Below are 23548 nucleotides of genomic sequence, written 5' to 3'. Positions count from 1 at the left end.
GATCTATGCGCCTTCGGTATTGGTTGATTTGAATATCTGTCAATGTCTAAACCAATAGAAAACTTTAAGAGTGACAAGCCACGTGTAAATGATCGTTTTTATTCCCTGTGACATTAGCCGCATAGCATTTTGTAATCAGCTGGGCGGTGACAGTTCGATTTTGGACGTTTGCGTGGTTAGTATCGACGCGTGCGACGCTCGACACGTCAATTTTAGTAACCACTGTTTTTATTTATATTTTAATTTATTTGTAAGCTTTTAATTTGTTTGGGACATTATTATTTCTGCGATTGTGGTGATTATCTAGATACAGTCCGTTCTGTTTATAATTTGGAGTTTAATCAGTGGTTGTTGGTGAAAGTGCGAGGGTGTTCTTATATGGTAAACAAAAACATATTCTAGTTTTCTGTTTCAAGTTAGGGTGAGTAGGATAGTTCTTTTAAGCAACATATTTCCAGTTTGTAGTCACTATTATTATGAGGAATAGGCAATAATCTGGTTGCTTCATCTAGGTCAGTTAATAATTTAATATTAAATCACTTGTATCAATTACATTTAGCGCAGTTATATCATTATTACCGTGCCGAAAGATAATTTGAGTCAATAGGGTTAATTTTTCTTAGTAGTTAATAGTAAGAGAAATTCCGCAGTTGGTTTTTGTGAAGAAAACACCTGTTGAAAATGAGACAGGTGAGATAAGACCTGTACTGTCTTTGCCGGATGAGTCATCATTGGTGTGGATGCATTCCACTTTTTCAGGTATCTTAAAAGAATGACATTAAATCTTTAAATCTAAATTATTATGAAAATGACTAAAATATAAGCCATTGTTTGTTAAAAACAATTGGGAAATAACAACCCTTTAGTGATGGTGAAAATTTTAAGGTCTCAGTAGAACGTTAATATTTTTATTTACGTAGTTATTAAGTTATTGTTGTTACACTGACGGCCAAAAGTAACTGGTACACTTATTTTTTGTCATTGTAGAACGGGCTAAAAATTAATCTATTGAACTACATATTAATAGGATGTTATTGGAACTACTGACAAATATACAATAAGTACGCAATAGTACATTCAAATGTAAAAGAAAATCCATAGCCAAAGTATGCCATCGCACCACATTTAGACTACTATGGTGGACACAGAATCTTGGACAGTATTTTCCTGTCATTTCAAAAAGTCTCGATGTAATCCTAGCTTTATTGTCATTATGATTGACGTTAATACAAAAGTCAAACAAATTTTGAAAACGTATTTCTGCGATATGCCACCAATAACAATTGATGTGCCGCAACAAGGAAGCTAGAATTGGTTTTGCGTTACAACATTTGGTCATGGGCGAAGAGTTCAGGAGTCGAGTGGTTTTATTATTGCTAAAATGTCAAAATGACAATTGAATAAAAAATTAGAAGTTTGGTTATGAACAAACGTCCTCCGTAAAGCCCGGTTTAGAAACTTTGACAATCAAATGACAATTCTGACCAAGATTCTGTGTCCACGATTGTATTAATGAAAATTTACCTTAATAGTAATAAATTTTTATGCCTACTAATGGTAATTATTTAAAAAAAAAAATTGTCTAATAAGACTTAATCAAGTAATCATTAGCTCATTTTTATCATAATTGGTAGGATAGATAGACTTGATAAGATAACAAGTAAATACGTTTTCCACTAAAGATCAAATTTGTCATAAACGCTTTGAAATTTAAGTTTTCTGTCAAAATCGATTGATTTTAGGGTTGTCATCAGCTTTAAGGCTATTTTTTTTTAAATTGATAGCCCGGTTTTAAAAATATTTGTCCATTAAAATGTTGACTCAAGAATAGTGTTGCTGTTGGCATATTTTATGGTTAAAATTTTTAAATGCTTCTAATCAAGTGAGGATCTTTTATCTTCAAAGCGAGACTAACATAATTAAAAGTGACAAAAGGTAAAGGCGATGAAAAATTTGCAAACTGAGGTGCTAGTGGTGATTAACTTTAAGGGTTTTACGACTTAAGATCACAGGTAATGTTGTAAAAGTCCAGGCAGTCAAGAAACGGTTATTTGCGAATTCCAGGGCCGCACCTTTTCTTACTCATTTTTACTCCTTTCTTTACCTATTTTAATGGGAGTTGCGGTTTGGGGTTTTGCAAGAATCATGAAACTATTGACTTTTTACACTATGATTACTGTAAAAAATACTCTTATTATTTTGTATCAACATTTCAACTAAAAATTTGTCTATCGGTTAATCAACCAACTGATTTTTGAGACGTCCAAATATTTAGATTTGAATAAGGTTGAACATAATTAGAGTTTTTTAACGAGAAAGTCATACTTTCGAGATTCTGTGTTTATTTTTTAACTTTAACTTTCTTATGTTTAATAGTAGCATTGAAATATTTGGCATTTAGATAAGTTTACATTTTTGTTTTTATTACTGTCATGCACGGTCATAAAACGTGTTATAATTACATTACGGCCGGCATTGATTTATTTTCGGTAAAAGCTTTGCTGAAGCAAAAATAAAAAAAGGTGTGTTAACACAGAAAGGCTTTTCGCTATAGCCGTATTCTGCAAGGGATAACTGATTCATGTGAGGTGTAGCACAACTAAGTCTCTCACTCTTACTTGTGCCAGTTTTGCTTATTAGAAGGAGGCAGAACAACAATTAAATAATTAATCTTAAAAACTCAACTTTAAGGTATAAATAACGCTTAAGTGATTTATGATTTATTGCTGTGGAGTCTTAATAGTTTATTGACTCATTTTTCGTGTCTTCATCGAGATAAGATAAAGCAGTATTGATTATACAACAGAGAATTTTGGAAATGTGTGATCGGTTCTGCTCGAAAGTATCTGGTGTTTTCATCGTTGTCTTCGATTTAAAATTATAGTGCTTATACTCTTGTAACTGCTGCGATGATCACGAAGAAATAATTTTTAAAAGCAGAGGCCTACTTTTGGAAAATTGGGCAATAGCTTTAGATCACCGTACCAAACAAAAAGTGGCTGGGTTGGGCTTAATTTTTGTTTTGCAGTTTTGCGGTTCCCAATAGTGTCCAGTGCAGTATTACCTAGAGTCTTGCTATTTATTTCGAACTGACACTTGAAGGTCATAATTCGTCAAAATTTTGCAACTTTGGCACAAATTTGAGAGGATATATTTTTTTAATTGTACTACAATTTGCAATTGTGTGTTAAAACCCCCTTTCGTGAACAAAATAATGCGTAAACCTTCTTAAAATTGTTTCCAAATATTCAGATGTTTTTTGGCTGTTTCGCCATAGATTACATTGTTCCTCTTAAAAATTATATAATAATTGAGTTTGACATTTCAGAACATTCATTAAGACTATTATGTCAACATTGGCATCTTTGCATATAAATTGATGTTTGCTTAGCCTCAAAATGTGACATTTATTGTTTTTACATCACTGCTAGAGTTACCAATAGATTTCAAATTGCTAAGCTAAAAACGTCGTTATAGTATAATCTATAATCGAATGAATTTGAAATTAAAAATCAACATGCGTTTGCTAGGTACTGATAAGATACGGCCCTGATACCAAGGTATAAGCCCCACAAAGAATCTTCTTTTTTAATGCAATAATAATGATGATGATGATAATACGAGCAGAAATTTCATTAGTTAATGTGGACAGTGTTTAACAAAGAACAAAATTGCGTTTCACAGAAAAATCGTTAAAAATTCTTCCTCAGAGGGTTTCTGATTGCGGCGCTGTTGATTTAATCCAGATTGAGTTAGAAGTTTTCGAGACACTTTAGATTACTGAATGTTTTATTAGGAGTCGTATTATTTGAAGCAGCTGTTCATGTTAATGCCCAGTGCATAATTAATTCACAGCCTTTTGTGTTCCGACATATTACTTTAATCTTTCTGATATGGACCGTTAATTCTTGAGATATTTATTTAGACATGGGCAGTCAGACGACTCAAGTTCTGTTTTAAAGAATCGACTCGTGAGAAGTGTATTGGGATCTGAATCTACAATTAAGATATTTAGATTAAAGAGATTAATAGTGGGATGTTACTATTTTATGTAGCTTTTAGATAAGTGTTACTCCATTCAAGCGGATAATTGTTGTACTCAACGAAATGCAGTAGACTCTCTTTATAATGCAAGATTTGTTTGCAAATTTGTAGTGATTACTGATGACTGATTGTATCCTAAAAATCAGCATCTGTGAATAAACGGAAGAGTCAATAAACTGTTTTATTAATAGGAAGAATTTAAATTTAGATATTACCCAAGTATATGAATTTGAATACTGTTATTGTAGCCGTCCAATGATGCAGACAATGTAATCGTATTGTTAACAGCAAACATGACCTACTGTTCCGCTCTGGTTGACTAATTTAGTTGATACATTTGCAAAAGAGTTTGTTCACATTTAGCGACGGCAATGGCAGATTCAATTACAGTATTTTATCAAATGTTTAATTTGTTTTATTGTCGGGTATGGCATATATTGTTATCTGATATTTTTTGTTGAAAACATGTAGTTTTGCTATCGATTATGTCAATGCCACGAAGAGGAGGTACAGAAGGTCAGTGACTAGGTCGGTGTAGGTGTGAAGCGCGAATGATGTGCGTGTGTGTGTGTGTGTGTAAAAATATGTTTAAACCGTTGTCTGACTTTCGTTAATAAAGTTAATCCCACCGTTTAGTAAAGATTTCTATTACCTACTTGCGTTAAAAAAACGTAGCGTAAATCCACCTTCAGGTAAAACTAACAACGTCGTGACATTTGAATTGGTGTTGGAAACCTTCACGGAAATTTTGAATGAGATGTGGTGATTAAGACTGTAGATGACATCACGTCGGATGAGCAATGCGCCTAGCATTCATGAATACACCCCTTGTTACAATTTCATTAGATAAATCCTAAAGGGTGCCCTCCAATATGGCATTTTTAATACGTTTGCGTTTAATTGGTCTACGTTTTTGTTCAAACAGCGTGGTTGTACGACACCTCGTTGGACTATAACAATGGGTAACCTGTAGGCATCCGTGACTAATTTTGTCTAAACCAATGCCAACTAGTTGTGTATAATGCAATATTCACTGATCAACTCGCTAAATCTTGTCGTTTTAAAACTTTAGTCTTTTAGGAAAACCGAATGAGATACGGACTGAAAATGTGAAAGTGTTGGTGAATATCTTCGCGTGGTGGTGATATTGATTTATGTATGTAATGCTGGGAGTTCAATTTGTAATTTTGTCGTAAAATCGATCATTTCCGGTCATGCATGAGACAAGGTAAGTCAATGATGGCTAAACAATCGATTTGAGTTGTTAATATTTCCAACACGCGATGGTTTGTTGAAATTTTGAAGACGTTTTGAAAAATAACGGAATTGTGCTATTTTGGTGGGCTATTTTTATGGCCACATGCAAAGTACAGGGCGATTCAAAATCATGTATAATTGGGACAAGCAATTTTTGTGATGTATTTCATACTTATAACGTAAGAAAAATTTCAGGCTTTTATTGCGTGATTTCTGAGATACACCGGCCCCGTGAATAGTCTGTTTAATGTTCAATAATAAATGAATTGTTTTAGATATGCATTAGTTGAAATAAATCGTAGCAGGAGTAGAGCAACACTTCTTACACTTCTTACTTTTTGTTAGAAAAGAAATTAAATACATGGACGATTAGTATTAGCAGTTATGCCAATATTTTCTTTGCGGGACAAAAAATAACTTTTATACGGATAACTTGAACGTGAATTATATTTTTCTTGGCTAGGATTTTTTTTTTGGAATTTAAAATTTTACTAGTAAGCAGATTTTACTCTTTTCTTTGAGAAAAGTGTAACAAAACTTGACATATAACGTCAAGGTGATAAAGATAATTAAAAATGGCTATTTAAATAGAAATATGATAATATCAAATCCAATTTCTTAGTATTATGTTTCTAACAAGCGTACATTGGCAGTCGTGTAATGTGAGTCTATTTTTTTCGTTCTTTGAGACATTTGTTAGATCCATTTATTTACGACGACCATATGTTTTTATCATTGTTGCTGAATTATTTTCAGTGACATTCAATAAAGCTTTGTCCATTACATTTATCATCTGTTCACGCGCTCTGATTTTCCACTGCTAAAAATTTCGCAGATGTTGATCCCATTATTTACCTTTCACCGACTGAATCTATTTACTATCGATGAAAAAAAGATTAGAAAACACTCAAAATGAATTTTTAAATATCAGTTCGCTGCAGTGTGTTTTGAATTGTCCGTGGAAATTTAATTTTAGATGTTACCCGATTAAAATTTTTATTGCCTCCTTGGTGATTACAAAAATAATGAAACGTAAACTAGAGTGAGACAAGGTAAAGAAGTAATTTGTTTATTTCACATTTTCCCCGTGTTTGTTTAAATTTTGCTGAAATTCAAATTTATGTTTTCGTTTGATTAAATTCTACTTTCAACATTCTGTTTTCTGATCTTATTTATAAAGCAAGTTGGTATAAAAAAATTAAAACTTTATTTACGTTTTGAACATGATAAATAAATACATTCAAGCTTTTAAAAACAGCCTTTATAGATGTCCTGTATAATAAATTTAATGAGATCCGTCTATAAAAAATGGTCCTTTGACCGCTCGGTATAAAAGCAGTCTATTGCTCTTTGAAAGGATCGTTCTATAAATAAGTATATCAAAACAGTATTTGTCTTCAGGAAGAAAAACGGAAGCATGTTCAACACAAAGGAGACATTATACCCATTAATCTGATTTTTTGGCTCATATTCCCGATAAACTACTTGAAATATCAGTTTAATGTGGGTTGTTAAATTTCATAACGACTTATTAAATTATAAATCGGGTTTATGATGGCGGTAGTAACGTTTTTGCGTTTTGTGGTTGTATTCGACATAAAATGAAAGATAATCCTCATGACGGTGCTTTCATAAACTAATTAATTTGGGATAAAAACAAACATTTATCATAATTAGCAATTTATGTTATGTTTTGGTTTATACTTTTCAGCCATAGAAATTAAAGATACCTACTTTAGACTTTTTTTATACTCCACTTATTTAATGTAAACATCTTTAATTAAAGTAATTGACCCAACCACTAAAAATATTCATGTGAGTATGCAAAAATGAATAGTAATAAAGACCGCTCTTTCTGGTCGTAACCACGTGCAGATTTATTCAATAGCTGAAAGCGTTTATAAACTTGCAAGCTCAGTAGTATTCGAAATGAATTAATTTGAGAGCAGAACTAGTTCCTAAACGTCTTTATGAGAGTTGGTGCGATTCCAACTACAGAGAAATTTTGTTTACACTGACTGTTAATCAAATTTGATGAGAATGCGGTAATAATAATAATAATTTTTCATCTCGTAATATGATTGTTATTTTAAGAATGTTTTGTTATGTTAATCCAAATATGTAATTTTTCATAAATAACTGGAATGTACTTGTCGACCTGAAGAGACATCTGACAATGCTGCCGCATTCTGTAATTACTTTCACATTAATTTCTGACCCAGTTACGTCAAAGTGAGAGTTGCGTAATTAATTTGCTGTACTTAATTAAAGGAGATTTATATTCAGTTGTGTTGATGGGCACTACTTTACTAATAAAAGTCTTAGTTTAACAGTTTTTACAAGTTAAAATTGTTTATTTGTGAAATAAATACATTATCTAATGGTAAAAACCTTGAGAAGAGGAAGTAAGCTGAGAGTAGTAAAAATCTTGTCTATATAAGAATCAATATTGCAAGTATAATGGGACTTCTTAAAAATTTTCTGTTTGAAACAAAGACGGTATTGTAGCAAAGCAGCGTAATGAGAAAATTTCATCTTTGGATGTTTTTCTCACGGTACGTTTTAATTGTGCCCAATTAAAAGGGAATTCAAATTCTAAAACACCATTTATATTCTTCCTTTTTTTTTGTCTATTTTTTAAGTTGGACCGTTTTCGTTTTTTAATTTTAATTAAATTATAATAAGGTCGTATTTTCTCTTAACTCAGCGCATTTATAATGATTGAAAGTCGCATCAAGAGACTGTTTTATTTTATTAATCGCCTACAGCCAATAATAAAATCGTGTCTAGATGCTTTCTGTATAATAAAACCTAAATGGGTTATATGTATTTAAAAAAACGCGATGGTGCCGAAGATAAAAATGTTTTTAATTGATTTGAATTGTGGTCTTACATTAATACTTTTCGCACAGTGTAATGAAGGTTGGCGTGAATTTTACATTGAAATATGTGGAATTATGCAAATAGAAAGGTTATAGAAAATATTTTTAAATTCCATGACCTATGTAGTATTAATCCAATTAATACTGAAAATTACATGTTTTGTGAATTTTATGAGCCAACAAATCGAATACTTAACTTGAATTTAAGTAAGAATGGGCGCACAAGTTTGGGAACATTTTTTGTGGAAGACGTAATTAAAGCGTACAAAAAGTAAATGAACTATGAGAAAATTACATTAATTGTTCTCGAGTCAAGGTGAAACTTGTTTGGAGCTGAAAAGGTAACAATTAAGTGGAAGTCAACGCAAAATCTGTGCCATTCAGTTCCGAGGCCATAATAATGAACTGTGTTTGACATAACGTCATTTTGCAATTTTCGAATCCATTCATTGAATAGCGTTACAGCTCGTTAATAATTGCGAACGCCGAAACCCTCGGGAATAGATTATGGCACGTTGCAGGTTGTTAACTCGGGATAAAAAATGGGGTAAATGGCAAATCTCGAAAGTAAATGAGGCCTGATCTATCTTGGAATGCCTGGAAAAGGCAACTGAACGGAGCCCCACTGAATAAAGCTGACCTACATTAAACGTTTGGTTAACGTAATAGGATTTCCGTGTAAAATATGTAGACGTACGCTAGTTAATTATGGTAAAATTACATAGTAAATTAGCGCCAGAATTGCAGATGACTACGGCGTCATAAGATGCAGTTTATAGCTTTTGGCGTCTAGCTCATCCCAGCACCATACCAGATTACCTCGTCTTGTTACATTTTGAGTTATGTCACTAATTTAGATTATATCGATTTAGGAGTTGCTAGAACCTGCACTAATTCGCATTAGTTTTATTTAATTAAAAGTGGTGATAAATGCGCGATAATTTTCCCGGAGTTTTACCGCTCCGGTGATTACCAACCCACACTGACCACACCAATAGGGTTTGTTCAAGTCTAAAATAAAAATTAATTAAACGCCGATCGAATTCTAGGCGGGACCACTTCTGGAATCTATTTTTTGCATGATCAGTGGTTGAATCAAATTTTGAGTAATTCAATTCTCTGGTTAGTTAGTAGTCAATTACCCTTTTAGACCATAACCGGGATCGTGCTAATTACGAATTGCAGGCAATTAACTCAGTCTTGCTCTGTTAGTCCATTTTAATAGGTTTCTCCGTGTCTTTCCGATCGTATATTTCAGTTGCCCCAGTTATTCCGATTCTCACTTTATTGTCGTGTAATAAACTTGCCTTCGGTAAAAATTTAGCAAATTGAAGGAAGCCATCTCGTTCTTGTTTTGCAACTGAATTTAATTGGAAATTTTCTCCGAGCTCTATAGCACAATGCGTAGATATTTATTCTTGTAGCAAGAGTTTATGGCTGAGGGCTCCCGTGCGTTGGTTGGAGCTCTTGCAAAATTTAAATCCTAGCATATTTTAGTGGAAAAAAATCTAGGACTATCTTATTCAGGTCACATACACCACCAGACGTTCCATGAAAAATTTTATACAACAAGTAACGACCACGTTTAATTCACTTTGGTGCTAACACGGGAAAGTGGCGATGCAAAATTTAGCGAGTGCAACGGTAAACTTACCATTTGAAAGTTGGTTAGGTAAGTGCAACTTAATTATGGCCCCATCGTTTACAGTAGAAAATTCAACTTACGAGTTTCTCTGCCATTACATCGTACGCTACAGTTAGCTTTAATTAATTGTCCTAATTCTGAGATTAGCATCAGCCCTTACATGTAATGCTTACAACGCAGGTTTAAATGAAATGGTCGTTTTATTGTTATGATTATGAATGTATGTAGAATATATTGATTAAACAGGAAGGGTTGCTTGTAAATTTATTTACTAATAAACAAATCAAAAATTCCACAGGAAGTAGCGACAAAGTGCACCATAATTATAAACAATTTTTTGATGATTCCTATGAATTATTTTCAGAGCACTGGCCCAGAAATTCGTAAAACGTTTTGTCACGCAAGCTGATTTGACAATAATGTGACCAAGATAAAATACAGTTCAGTTTAATTAAACTAATGCTGCGTTTGCTGAAATTCTGCATAGTTAATTAAATTTTCCTTCCGAATACGAAGCGTAAACAATATAAGTGAAAAAAGCGTTACAGTTTTTAGAATTACTTTAGACCGAGTTACAAAACCGGATGTTTGAATGATTAAATTTTGAGTTCGTTGGATGTTAATATTAGCTTACACTGCTTGAAATAAAGTCGCTAATTAAATATTTAGAACGCGGAGGCAAGTTCTTTTTAAAGTGCAACTTGTTTCATTAGGTAAAACTTCCCGGTCTGAAACATTAATTTACAAGTCGTTGTGATAAAATATTGTGGTTAGAAAATTTCGGGGGGCATCGATTTTTAGTTTGCTAATATTAACTTTTTAGGCAGTTCTAACTTTTTCAATTTTAATAAAAACTAAGCCACGCGGAGATAACGTACGGTGGAGGATTTGGTGGAAATAATTCAGCAATAAATAACTGAAAGAGTAACTGAAAAATATCAAGGAGAACAGTTTTGAACCCAACGATAACGTCAATAAACCATTATCTAAATGTAAAAGGGAAGTCGTTCAGTTTTATTATTACTGCCCTTGCCTCTTTTTTGATTTTTTCTGTTTTGTGGAGAATCTCCATGTAAATACCGTGCTGCTTTATTGGAGGAAAAATAAAAAAGAAATATTATATTTCACGTCGCTGTTTTCGTATCTAATGGAGGGAAAATTTATAATTTGTGGTTTTCTGTGTCGTGTTCCGAGGTGATTCACATGTGGTTATTTTGCTGTGAGGAAATTACATAATTTAAGGAAAACTGAGAATTTGCTTGTAGAGCCATTAAAGAGAAGAATGCTAGTATTGTTGCTTTCATTCCGTTGAGTTCTTTTATTTGTCGGATCCTATCAGGTTTCGCCCGGAATCCTCCGGGGAAGCTGACCGTCTCGTAAGTTTTGCGGTCGTGGAAAACGTTCCCCAAATTTATAAACAAGGGGGAATACGATACGCAAAGGAGCACTGAATGTCTCGTTTGAGAAATATGGTTTTCCAACACGTTCGTTTATGTTTTATTAAATATCATTTGGGGAAAAAGTTGCAATGGTTTATCAGGCGAGCGAGCAATTATTTGCCCCTTGAAGTCTCTGAAATGCCTCCAGCATGAGAAATTATTACTGTTTCAAAGGATATTTGAATAGATTGCAAGCTTAATTGTTTGACAAAGGGTTTTCAGTGCGAGTTACATGCTTATGAATGCATTTTACCATATATTCAACAGAGTGTTTGCATGTTTCTTTGAATATTTAGGCTCGTTTATCAAATATTTATTCTTTTTATGGATACTTTCTAGAATATATGGAATTTATAAGCCAAAGTTGTCTCCATACCTACATGTTGGATTATTTGAATTGTAGGAAAATTCCTCGAGCTTAGAATTCATTGTTTTGTAAAATATTAAATCTTACCTCACGAAGCAATATTGAAATTGCTTTGTCGGATTTTGGATGGCGTCTTGTTAAAAAAAGATTCTTTGTTTTTTTACGACAGGGAGGCTGGAAGATTAACGTGGTAACACATGTGACAGTCCCCATTTATACTTGAATCAAGAAAATTGAAGAGTTCCGTTTAAAACCCAATATTTTAATTTCGTGTAAGAATTGGCACCGCTTCAAGCAAGGACTCAATATAAATCTCTCTGAAAGAAGGTGGATGACATCACCCGTTTTTCCATTTGATATTCAGAACAACGCGGAAACAGAGTTTGTTTTCAACCTGTTCATTGATTAATGGAACAAAAGGCTGAGGAATCATGTTGATTTGAATTATAAGAAGATAATTATGTTATCAGGAGCACCATTCGTAGCAATTGTTGAAATTATTTGCGTAAGTGGCATCATTTTTCACGATTTCCTGGCTTATCATTTTAGCTGTCGATGTCGGGGGAGCTAACTCCCTTCATTTATCTTTCTACAATTGCTAAAACTCATTGCGAATCACATCTGTTCCGCCAACTCCCTGTTTAATAGGGTTGGAGTGATTAAAGGGAGTGAAGGTTATGCAACTAATAAAACACGTCCGGATTCATTAGTGAAGCCATTGAGCCGATTAAAACAAGCAGGTAGTTTTAACTGGAACTGCAATAAGTAGTTTTGTATAAATATTTCGACTTTTTTGATGCAGATGCTAGTTATACAATCAAATTTGCACCTTTCCGTGGGGAACGTCGTATAATGCAATTTGCATAATAACTCCTACTAAACCTATCCGAATGCAAGGGAAGGGAGAGCAAAATAGGGAGACAAAATAGAAAATAGGTTAACGTCGGATCGGGTAATGTGAATAAATAACAGTAACGATTTTGCCCTACATCAAGAACTGAATGAAACCTTTTTATAGTATTAATTTGCCATGATTCTCTCAGAAATTTGGAATGCTCTATTGATCGGGTCCTTTCGGAAACTGCCCGGAGTTTCCGATCCTGACCGAACGTTCCAGGATGAATGTAGATCCTTCGCAGTATACTTCCGCGAACCGCGGGATCTTTTGCTACTGTTTTGACGGATTGGTGCTGACGAGTGATGGTTCGTGAATAACAAAGGGTATTTGTAAATTTGACAAAATCCCCAAAAATCCAGCTTTCATAATGGGCGGAAACGCCAAAGATTCTTATTGATTGTAATTTGTGTTGTTTATTTTGATTATAAACAATTATTTTCAGTAAAACTAGTTTTTGTTTGTTTACGCGCGTTAGTTATTCAAAGGCGGTTAACGCCCAGTTGTTGAGATAATTAAATTTTTTATGTTTTCAATTGGGAAATTGTGTTGGGAGAATCCATTGAAATTTCAACACTAATCGATTTATTGATGTTATTGCGAAGTCTGGATATCTTTCGATTATCTGTGATAACGAGTTCGTTTGTATCTCTCGTTATCGCTGATGTTTCACATATCTGCTCGATGCCGTTGCTGAGTCAGTCATCATTACACGAACCCACACCAGTTAAATAAAAAATATGTAAATTTCGCTGAATTCTTCTCGCTATTTGTATGAAGCTACGATTTCAAGTGTTGTTCTTTAAAAATGTTGCAGAATCTAGCTGAAAGCAAAGAAGAAATATTTACATTTTCAATGACATAACATGCAGGCGGTGTACACTACTGCATATCTGAATATAAGTTTACAACTGCTCTATATTTTGAAGCTCATTTTAGACAATGATCTTTTGGCACCGTTGGCTATAAAACAAGCAGTGTTCAAAATCAATGTCCGCGGAATAGCGAAATCTCCGATAGTTCAATGGGTTTATGAGATTAAATCTCGTTCTATCATTCTCCAGTGTTAGTTGTTATGTAGTCTGGCGAAGACTGCGAGAATTCTTCAACTCTATTATCTGGTCCTTACGAAAATCACAATCTCTTTCACAATTGATATAAACTCGTCTTGGTCTTTAGAGCACTTCTAAAACTTTGCTTAATTACATCTACACGGAATATTCCGGCGTAAACAACTTCTTTTGCGTGCTGTTCTGCTTAATGCACAGATTCTTTGGTAAGCTTACTAGGCACTAAGACAGCGAGTGCATCAATTACGGGAGATTTTACTTTTTGCAGAGTTTCATTAAGAGGATTGCCGTCGGAACCGGCGCATCCACCATTTTTGTTGTTGCTGTTCAGGAAATCAATTAAGTATTTCTTTTCTTTGATTTGTTTACGTAATTGCCTGGTGATCCGTAAACTTTAATTAATTTAAACTACTCGTAATTAAACTTTTTGTTGCAAATGTAATTTGCATCTTGGAATATTCACAACCATCGAGCAGAATGTCCGAAAGTCGCCGTGTCTCCATAATCCGTAACAGTCCAGACGCGAACTTTGTTTTTAGATGCCACTTTAGCCCAGTCATGAATGAAAAGCGTCGAAAACGATTTGAATAACGTGTTTCATGCACAGCATGGTTCTGCAAAAATTTGTGTCTTCGAGATACTGGTACACACGCCGGCCACGTAAACGGTAAGTTTATGTAAATTGTACCATATGGGCTATCAAAGTTGGAATAATGGTCTAGCGGCATTGTCACAGTTATTCCTTTTAATTTTCATTTATCACACATTTATCGTTGTTGGAATAAGCAGTTGGCTTTTATGATGTCGCTTCTCATAATCTGCTCGTTAATAGCCGTTAGTATGAACCTTCCGAAAACATAAGCTTTGGTGAAAATTGGAATTAAAACAATCCGGGTGGTACATTTATTCGGGTATACCAAACAGCAGGAATTTAGGGGATTAAAATATATCATTGAAACTTGAGAAATTTTCACGAGAAAAGTTGGTTGGCTGATGGCGAAGAATGCGCTGTTAGAGTTTTTATGCTTGCGTCATTGGTATGTGGAGTTTTACTGCGGAAATCCTAGGAAGTGAACGACGGTTTTTTGGACTTTGCGGCGGATAAAATGGATGGAATGAATGGTAAACCTTCAAAATGATAAATAAATAAGGTTTAAATGCGTGTAAACTTTTTGTTCTCATTTGGGTGAACATGTATGACTACAATCTACTTTTAGATTTTTCAATTACGAGTTCTAGGGTTAATTCAATTTGTACAAAATGGGGGTAAGCTAAATAGGGGTATTAAGTGATTATTTCTATGAATTGGTGTTATAAGGCTGTTCAACCAAGTTTCTCAGAAATTAATCAATACGAATTAGTAAATCAAGTACAATCATTTAACCTTGTTACAAATTACTGCCCACATTAATCGATATAAAAACCAAACAAAAGTAGTAAAAAACGAAAATATTCTTCCGTAAACACCATTGGAATATTTATTATTTACATATTATGCGGATTTCGGAATTTACAAACTGTTTGCACAGGGAGATAATTTACTAATAATAAATTAAACACTTTCAGAATTGGAAATCAGAATTTAACGTTTATTTAAAGACTGTTTAGTCACCCTCACCTTCACATTTATAAAAAAAATATTTTATGTGCAAACTAGAACAAACTACTCGCTACATTAACTTACTAATTAATTAATAATAATTAAATTTGAATAACTAATAATTTCTCCGACGCATTATTTAAATTAGATGATTTCAGTTATAATTTAACTGTTTTAAATTTTTGCAATAGTTCCACGGAAATAATTAAGTAATTAATTTTGTTTGTTTTACGAAGGATGTGCTGAAAAATTAATGTTATTAGTTATGCAGCCGCAAAAATTACATTTTTTTGAATAAGCAGACGTAAACTAACAAGATGTTTTCTTGTGTCAAAGATAAATGTACGAAGGTGATGCTAATAGAAAGGTTCTGCCTCTTAAGTTTGTGTGCTTAAAACTTGAAAGCTTTTTGCAAGCATTCACCTTAACATCCTTTTCCTCTGTGCCGTGCTGATGTGTCAATAACTAAATATGTTGAGCCCAAGGATGCATTTTATAGTTGGTTCAACATCCGTAATTGTTTGTACTTCTTTTGCAATATTCTATATTTATCAAATTCATCGAAAACTAGAGTACAACGTTGTGATTTATAGTTGTGGAAACAATGCACAATTTGTTAACGGCACACGTCTTCCGACCGATAACATTATCGAACTTCCCGACCCCGAACCTGCAATAATTCTCATCCACACTGACCTATATCATAAAGAAGTGTTCAGGTGTTATATAAACAAGGGGTGGTCGTTGAAGGTTGATAAACGCCCTAATAATGTAAAAGCTGATAGCCATCAGCTCCACCCTGCAACAGCCTCTAGACAAATTATCGACAATTATGTGCTTCTGGGTCCATTCCCTGATTTATCAGTCACAAAAAGGCGGAATTAACAATCCCGGTTTTTTATAAGAAAAGAAAATACGTCGTAAAATTACAACGTTTTTTTGCCTTCATAACTTCCGACAAAATAGAGGTTTTAAAACTTCGATTTTCTGTAAACATTGTTGAAAGAAGATAAAAGTTTTATCTGTTCAACAGAGACCCGGACGAGATTAAATTGGAATTGTTTCTAATTTATGTTTTAAGGACTGTTCTGGTTGTGGAGAAGGGTCATGAGGCCGTGGGGTCGTCAAGCAGTCTACCAATACGATCAATAGATTTTTCTTAACCGGAAAGGTTCCTGTAGCAATTTGCTACACCATACATCATTCTTTGCGAGAGTTTTCCGCAAGTCTTGCAATATTTTATGTGGAGCAAATTTCGGTTACCACAGAATTATAAGTGGTTGAAAGGAGGGTTCGAGAGGATTAAATGTCATCGGTGTTTGTGTTGGCTGGCGCGTGTCTTTTGTAAACCGATTAAGTGAAAGTATAATATGCTTGCTATCGGTTTTTCGAATTTCCTGACTAATGCAAAAAATATTACGTTCCAGTTTGACAATGAGAACAGTACGCAATAATAACAATAAATAAACACATTCTTTGGTAGTAAATTTGTATTATTTAACATACTTTAAATGTTTTTACATTTTTAACGCCAGTTCAAATGGTCATATCCGTTATATACAGCGCTTGTCTTCCTACATGTATCATGAAACTGCGTGCTGTCGCTTCTTGAATGCCCAGGAAATGTGCCTAGAATTAGAACAGAACTTTATTGCCATTTGTATATGACCGCTGCATTATCTCCCGGAATTGTCCCAGTTTTGAGCAGTCAAACTCGACCTCATTAGAGCCAGGTGTAAAAAAAATTGACAATCCATAAAATTCCGTCCAGGGAGAGTTTTATGTTTTTTTGTTTGAGTACAACGGCCTCAGAATCCGAGCTTTAAACTAAAATAACGTAGATTTATAGTCTCGACTGTATATTTTAGTATAAAAATAAACACTGATTTACGTAATTAACTTGGAGCTTCCAGTGTGATCGATTTAAATTTTCTCTTATAAACATTAGAGAGGTATTTGGAGTTTTATCGGTAAATAAAAAACAGCGGGCCTTGAGGCGTTAAATAATACGGTGAAGCTATAATAAAAAATTATGGCGGCATGGTGTACATTTTTCTTTATTACATCCCAATTTTATTTTAATTAAAATTATTTGGATCGCAGAGGAGAGTAGTTCATGTTAAATACTCGCATTTTAATATCTGTTAATAAAATTATTGGGTACGTCAATGAGAGGTCATACTTTTTAAAACTAACAGGATTTTCAACGAGAAAAGTACTTTAAGCTCTGCTCTTCCTGCAAAATTGAATTAAGTGCACTTTAATTACCAAGCGACGCTGCAATCTCCATCTCAAATATGTATGCTTAAATATAGTGTAGAACGAAGGAGAGCCTCTCGGGTTTAATAATGCAACACAGTTTCAGCGAAATATCTAAAATAACTTTTTAAATGTAGTTCTTGGATTTTTATGTAATTGCGTACTTACAAAAAATTGTGTTCGAGAACATTTTTCTACATTTTATGAAAGAAATAAACATTTTATGTTGTATTGTTATACGAACAGAATTCTCGGAAGATTTTGTTATCAGATCAGACTTTTACAAATTGGAATACATTCGTATTAAGTTTGAGGCAACTACTTATAAAAAGAGCATTTGCGGCCGCTCTCCATTTATTACATCTAACTGTGGTTATCATTGGAAGTTTCTTTTAAACTTATCTTCTCTTAAATAAATCACAACTTTCCTGATTTATCGGAAACATTTCAAGCTGTGTGGAATTTTTCTAAATAAATTTGCTGCCCAACCGACGAAAACCAGTATCAGCTCAGAGAAGACAAAGTGCATAATTTTTGAATCTCAAAGTTTCTTTTGATCTCATTCTTTTCGAGTATTTGCGAACGAAGTAATGTTATGTTGTGATAATGCAACGTTATGCCGTTATCGTAGGGTTTCTTTACATTGTTGACATTTATTGCTTTCTCGTATGCTTTACCAGAGCTTTTACTAAACACTTAGCCTGTCATCTGATCTAATTTTGACTATGTAAATTTTGGGCAGTAAAAATGTGATGTTGGAACGGCTGTCATAAACCAGCCGCTATCAACTTTATTGATACAGTAAACGTAAACGTCGACTCCGAGGTGAAATAAAGAGGAAATAGAAAAATTGAACGTGGTTAGGGAAGTGAGAGGTTTTTGCTCATTTTTAATTTAATATTTTTTGGTTCGATTTCATGTCATCGTAAATTAAAATTAGAATCAAATGTACTGTTTCTTTCAATTTATTTCTGCTGGTGACCTCTGCTCGTCAACTTTCTTTGTCCCCAGTAACTTCGTGTCTGATAATTGCTCTTAAGGATAAAGCTCTAGACGCTTATTTTGTAATTTTTAGAACACTTTCAATTCCAGTGTAAATATATTCAAGCAAAAATAACCCGTGCTTAAGACTGGCAATGTGTAGATTAGAATTCAATTAGATTGAAACATCATTTAAAAATAACCTCTTAATTTCAGTAGTGGTGGATCCTTAAGCTGTCTCGTGGTCGAATCCGATGGGGGCTGCTACTCAGCAATGCCTCCGACAGCCATGAGGCTTGAGAGCTCTCCATGCAACAATAACAACAATAACGCATCTGGTGCCGAACTTGAATTGTTAGCCAAGCTGGAGGAGGCCAATCGACTCTACGAATCCGACGCCAAATCCCTCAACTCTCTGAGCGGGGCGTCGGGACACTCAAGGAAAAGCTCGGATACCTCCCAAATTTCCCTTACATCGGGTAAGTTAATAGTTGTTTAACCGGGAGCTTTCTGACCACAAATTAATGTGGATTGTAGGCACGAGCTCCACGCAGGATCGGCCGGAAGATTGTGGTGAAGAGGATCTTTGGACCACTTGGGGTACGATAGTTAATGACTGGGAAAACAACTGGAAGAAGCAAAATGTTCAAATTAAGGAATTAGTTAGGAAGGGAATTCCCCTGCATTTTAGGGCCATCGTGTGGCAGCTGCTATGTAGTGCCGCCGAGGCCCCGGAGAAAAAGCTTTACGCGGAATACATCAAAGTAAGTTCTAGATGTACGGCGGTCACGCCTCACGATTCCGTCAAGGCGATAAAATCGTTACAAAATAGTAACTTTTGTAATCATACGAAGAAAAAATGTATGTCGATTGTGGATTACATCATGGATTAGAACTAATCAGATAAAAGAAAATTAAGGAAAAATAATGTTGAACAAATAACCGGTAGTGCATTCCGATCGTGTAATTTTATAATTAGAGCTAGTTTTTTTGTTTTTATGTTAAAATAAGTGACTAAATTAACTCTGGCTAATTACATTTACCATTTCAGACAAAATCTCCGTGTGAGAAAGTGATACGTCGCGACATTGCCCGAACCTACCCAGAGCATGACTTTTTCAAGGAGAAAGATGGTCTTGGTCAAGAATCGCTCTTCAATGTCATCAAAGCATATTCCTTGCACGATCGAGAAGTCGGTTATTGCCAAGGCTCTGGTTTCATCGTGGGTCTCCTACTTATGCAAGTGAGTTTTTAGGACGATATCCTTGTATTTTTAAAGCTCAATAAATATTTTACGATTTCTCCCAATTTTAATAGTCGATTATAGAAAAGTTTACGATTTTTTAGATGCCGGAAGAAGAAGCCTTTGCAGTTCTTGTCAAGATCATGCAAGACTACCGAATGCGTGATATGTTCAAACCTAGTATGGCAGAGTTAGGACTTTGCATGTACCAACTAGAGAATCTGGTGGCTGAGTACTTGCCAGATCTTAACCAGCATTTCCAGTCACAGAATTTCCACACTTCGATGTATGCTTCCAGCTGGTTCCTGACGTTATTCACCACAGCTCTGTCATTACCTTTAGCATGTAGGATTATGGATGTCTTTCTTTCAGAAGGAATGGAGATTATTTTTAAAGTAGCTCTTGCTATGTTAACATTAGGAAAAGACGAATTGATGTCGTTAGATATGGAAGGGATGTTGAAGGTGAGCATTGTTTGGTAATTACTCGTTGATTTTGTAAGATGTTTACGTTTCATATCAGCTTATCTGAGTTGTTATAACATCACTGCTTAAGTTGATTAATCACAGTTACAATGGCGGCTAAATATTTAGAATCATTCAAAGATGTAAGTGAAATTTTCTGAAATAAATGTGTTATTACTTGTTTGCAGTTTTTCCAAAAAGAGCTTCCCGGGAGGGCGGAAGCTGATCCCGAAGGGCTCATGCAATCGGCTTACAGCATGAAATACAACGCTAAGAAGATGAAGAAGTTAGAAAAAGAATACAACGTCATAAAGACGAAGGAACAGGAAGAGATGGCGGAGCTTAAAGTGAGTCTACTTTACATACCATCTCACGTTCTCATGACATAATTTTAGCGCCTGAGAACCGAAAACAAGCAGCTCAGACACAGATGCGAGATGTTGGAGGAGGAAAGTAAAGCCCTTGCCGACAGATTAGTGAAAGGCCAAGTTAGCAGAGCCGAAGAGGAAGAAACAACTTTTGTAGTTCAAAGAGAATTAGATGTACTGCGACATACTCATTTAGAAACAACTCATCAACTAGCTTTAGCCAACGAAAAAATCAAATCCTTGTCTTTGATGATGGAAGAGACAGTAAGTTTTCAATGGTTCTTTGTAACATTAGTCTCACTTGTCCTTTTAGCACACTTCAAGGCAATCTTCTATTGACGAAATTTCCTTGAAACAAGAGCAACTTCAACAAAGAGAGGAGATGATCGAGTGTCTTCAAGAAGAGTTAGTTAAAGTTAGACTAAGAGAAGCCGAAAATGATGCTCTCATTCGCGACTTGAGGGCTCGAATTCACGAACTGGAAGAAGATAAGAAGACGTTACGCGAGATTACACCTGACAACAGCGTGGCGCATTTACAGGAAGAACTCATTGCGGTGAAGTTGCGTGAAGCCGAAGCTAATCTCTCTTTGAAAGACCTTAGGCAAAGAGTGTCAGAACTTAGCAATCAGTGGCAAAGGCATCTACAGGAGCATAAACAAGAGCCGACATCTTCGGGAGAGCCACATAGTACACCTAAGAAATTATTATTCTGGGATAATCGAAACAACGAAACTCAGAAGTTAGAAGACGAACTCATGACTACTAGGATAAGAGAAATGGAAACTCTCACAGAAGTGAAAGAGTTGAGACTGAAAGTGATGGAATTAGAAACGCAAGTTCAGGTGAGCACCAATCAACTCAGGCGCCAGGATGAGGAAATTAAGAAACAACGAGAAGAACTTGAGAAAGCGGAATTAAAAGATCGAGAAGCTGCAGCTCGGTTGTTGGAAGAACACAGACGTTACGCCGATTTGGAAAGTAAAATGCAGGATGAACTCATGAAAGCTCGAATTAGTGACGCCGAGAAAACTCAAGCCATTGCTGAGCTTACACAGAAAATTAGCCAGCTTGAACTGAAGGTAAACTTTCCATTGTTGCTATTGGATTTACATTTTTCTTTTGTAGAGCCAGGAAATTGCCACTGAAGGAGAGCTGCGAATTCAATCTGTCGATGACAGCGACAGGGTTAGAGAGCTGCAGGACAAAGTTGCTGATTTACAGGCTGAGGTAAAATGAAGTGTTTTAGTGAAACTTACATTGGATGGTTTTAACACGTCACACAGAATTTAAAAAAAGCACTCGCTTCAGCTTACTAACATGTCTCCCTGTATATAATAATGCTTAACGTTGAAGGAATAGTGTGTGCTAATATTGTTTATTTAGTTTCCCACGCCCATCACCAGTCCGGATACTGAGCCTTGGAAGTGGCTCGAGTAAGTGAATACTGATGTAGCTTTGGAGTAGTTTGGAGACTTTGATGGAGTTGTATTTGCATGATTTTGTTCTTCTATGTCTATATGTTGTCGTTGTCATAAGTTCATCCATTTACATTTAATTAGTTCTTTAGTTTTTATGACTACTGTGGTCTTCAGTTCTTGATTTTGACAGGGTACGCTTAATTCACTTAGCTTTTTTCCATACTCTGCCTGCTGTTCACCGAGACATTTCTTTGCCGAGAAAAACTCTATGATACACTTCAAATAATATTGAGACTAACCGCCTCTAAAACCATTTGTGGTGTAACATTTTTTTTACTTTTGACTTGGGAAACGCTCCTTGATCCGTGGTAATGAATGTAACACCCTGGCAATCCCACCATTTGTTCTTGTAAGGAAAATTATTCTAAGCGTATTTTTTCGTTAGGTCTTGAGATTAGAGTCTTTCAAGAGACGAATAATGACCGGGGTTGCTCGCTTGCCATCAGAGAGGTCCTCGTCCATCGACAGCACTGATGATGACACAAAATTTAGATTGGACGACCCTTCCCTTCGATTAAACATAGTTGAGTCTCCTACCTCCAAATCTGAGCTTACGTTTAACGAATTGTGTAACAATCCCAGTGTAAAAACCGACGGCAAAATTGAACTTGATCCCAACATGAATACGCACACTTCTTTAGATGCTCATGAAGGAAAGTGTGCGCCAAAGGTCTGACACACGACTGAATTTTTAGGAAATAGTTCAATTTAGAATAAGTTTTTGTAGTATTTTTTGCCTATACATTGAGAGGTCAATATAAAAAAAAGAATTTGTAATTCACTTTATAGGCAATTTTGATGAATGAATAGAAAATATGGTGCATTTATATTTGTGTAGATTTAACTTATTGTATTTTTTATTAAAACATTACAACTTTAGGTTTATGTACTTAATCAATGCGTGCAATTTTCATGTATTTCTATAATTTTGAGAGAATATGTGGTATGTAACTTAGCAGTTAGAAATCTGTGAATAATGTTAGGAGATTTTTCTTGGATATGTAACCAAGATTTAACTTATGAATTGTGAGATTAGTGAGATTAGACGATGTTAGAATAGATTTTCTAATATTCTATCTGTGTTAAAATGGTAGTATTAAAACCGAAGAACTGTTTATAATGATTATATTTTGCTGAGCAAAAATCGTTGAGACAGTTTTCGTTAGGTGAAAAACCAGTCACTACCTATTTATAGGTGCTATTTTTTTGATTAGTTGCAATAATTCAACAACATTCCATCGTTGAACATCGAAATGTTTTATTTCTAGATATAAAACAAAATACTCTAAGGATACATATTGCACGTTTTAATTGGTGTGGATATTTATTTTTATATTTTAATTCGCAAAATTTATTTATTTTTAATGTAATAATACAGCAATAAAATTATATTGATGTTGCAATATGTTGAGTCGAAAAGTATTTTAATTTATGTATTGTTTTGTGCTTCTTTTTATTCTTTAAATATATTTGTATCAATGAACGTTGTTTTTTTAAACCGCAATGAAAGTACCTTACCTCACCTCATCTGAAATCGATGATTCATATTGAACA

General features: G+C 34.5%; 1 protein-coding gene across 9 annotated transcripts; it reads left to right on the top strand.

The window, feature by feature from the left end:
* Positions 1 to 118: 118 nt before the first annotated feature.
* Evi5 (ecotropic viral integration site 5) lies at positions 119 to 23477 on the top strand. 9 transcript variants are annotated; one of them, XM_088050664.1, is made up of 12 exons: positions 12768 to 12855; positions 14139 to 14266; positions 18656 to 18918; positions 18977 to 19203; positions 19491 to 19682; positions 19787 to 20146; positions 20335 to 20493; positions 20542 to 20778; positions 20828 to 21595; positions 21642 to 21743; positions 21900 to 21949; positions 22380 to 22473. In XM_088050664.1, the coding sequence occupies exons 2-12, from the start codon at positions 14199 to 14201 to the stop codon at positions 22384 to 22386; spliced, it is 2433 nt and encodes an 810-aa protein (XP_087906790.1). In that variant the 5' UTR covers positions 12768 to 12855; positions 14139 to 14198; the 3' UTR covers positions 22387 to 22473. The 9 variants fall into 9 exon arrangements, with proteins under 9 accessions (XP_087906789.1, XP_087906787.1, XP_087906786.1 ...); XM_088050655.1 differs by lacking the exon at positions 21900 to 21949 and having other exon boundaries at positions 18659 to 18918; positions 22380 to 23477; XM_088050654.1 differs by lacking the exon at positions 21900 to 21949 and having other exon boundaries at positions 22380 to 23477.
* The last annotated feature ends 71 nt before the right edge of the window (positions 23478 to 23548 follow it).

This window comes from Gnatocerus cornutus, chromosome 2, assembly GCF_029298725.1.
Source record: "Gnatocerus cornutus isolate USDA-ARS CGAHR chromosome 2, icGnaCorn1.1, whole genome shotgun sequence".
Classification (NCBI taxonomy): Eukaryota; Metazoa; Arthropoda; class Insecta; order Coleoptera; family Tenebrionidae; genus Gnatocerus; species Gnatocerus cornutus.
This window is presented reverse-complemented; position numbering and strand designations above follow the sequence as displayed.

Bases quoted from the DNA above. Each gene is read 5' to 3' on its own strand.
- Evi5 (XM_088050654.1), top strand. From the start codon at position 14,199: ATGCACAGCATGGTTCTGCAAAAATTTGTGTCTTCGAGATACTGGTAC. The intron at 19,683-19,786 runs GTGAGTTTTTAG...ACGATTTTTTAG, and splicing joins TGGGTCTCCTACTTATGCAA to ATGCCGGAAGAAGAAGCCTT. The intron at 20,494-20,541 runs GTGAGTCTACTT...ACATAATTTTAG, and splicing joins AAGAGATGGCGGAGCTTAAA to CGCCTGAGAACCGAAAACAA.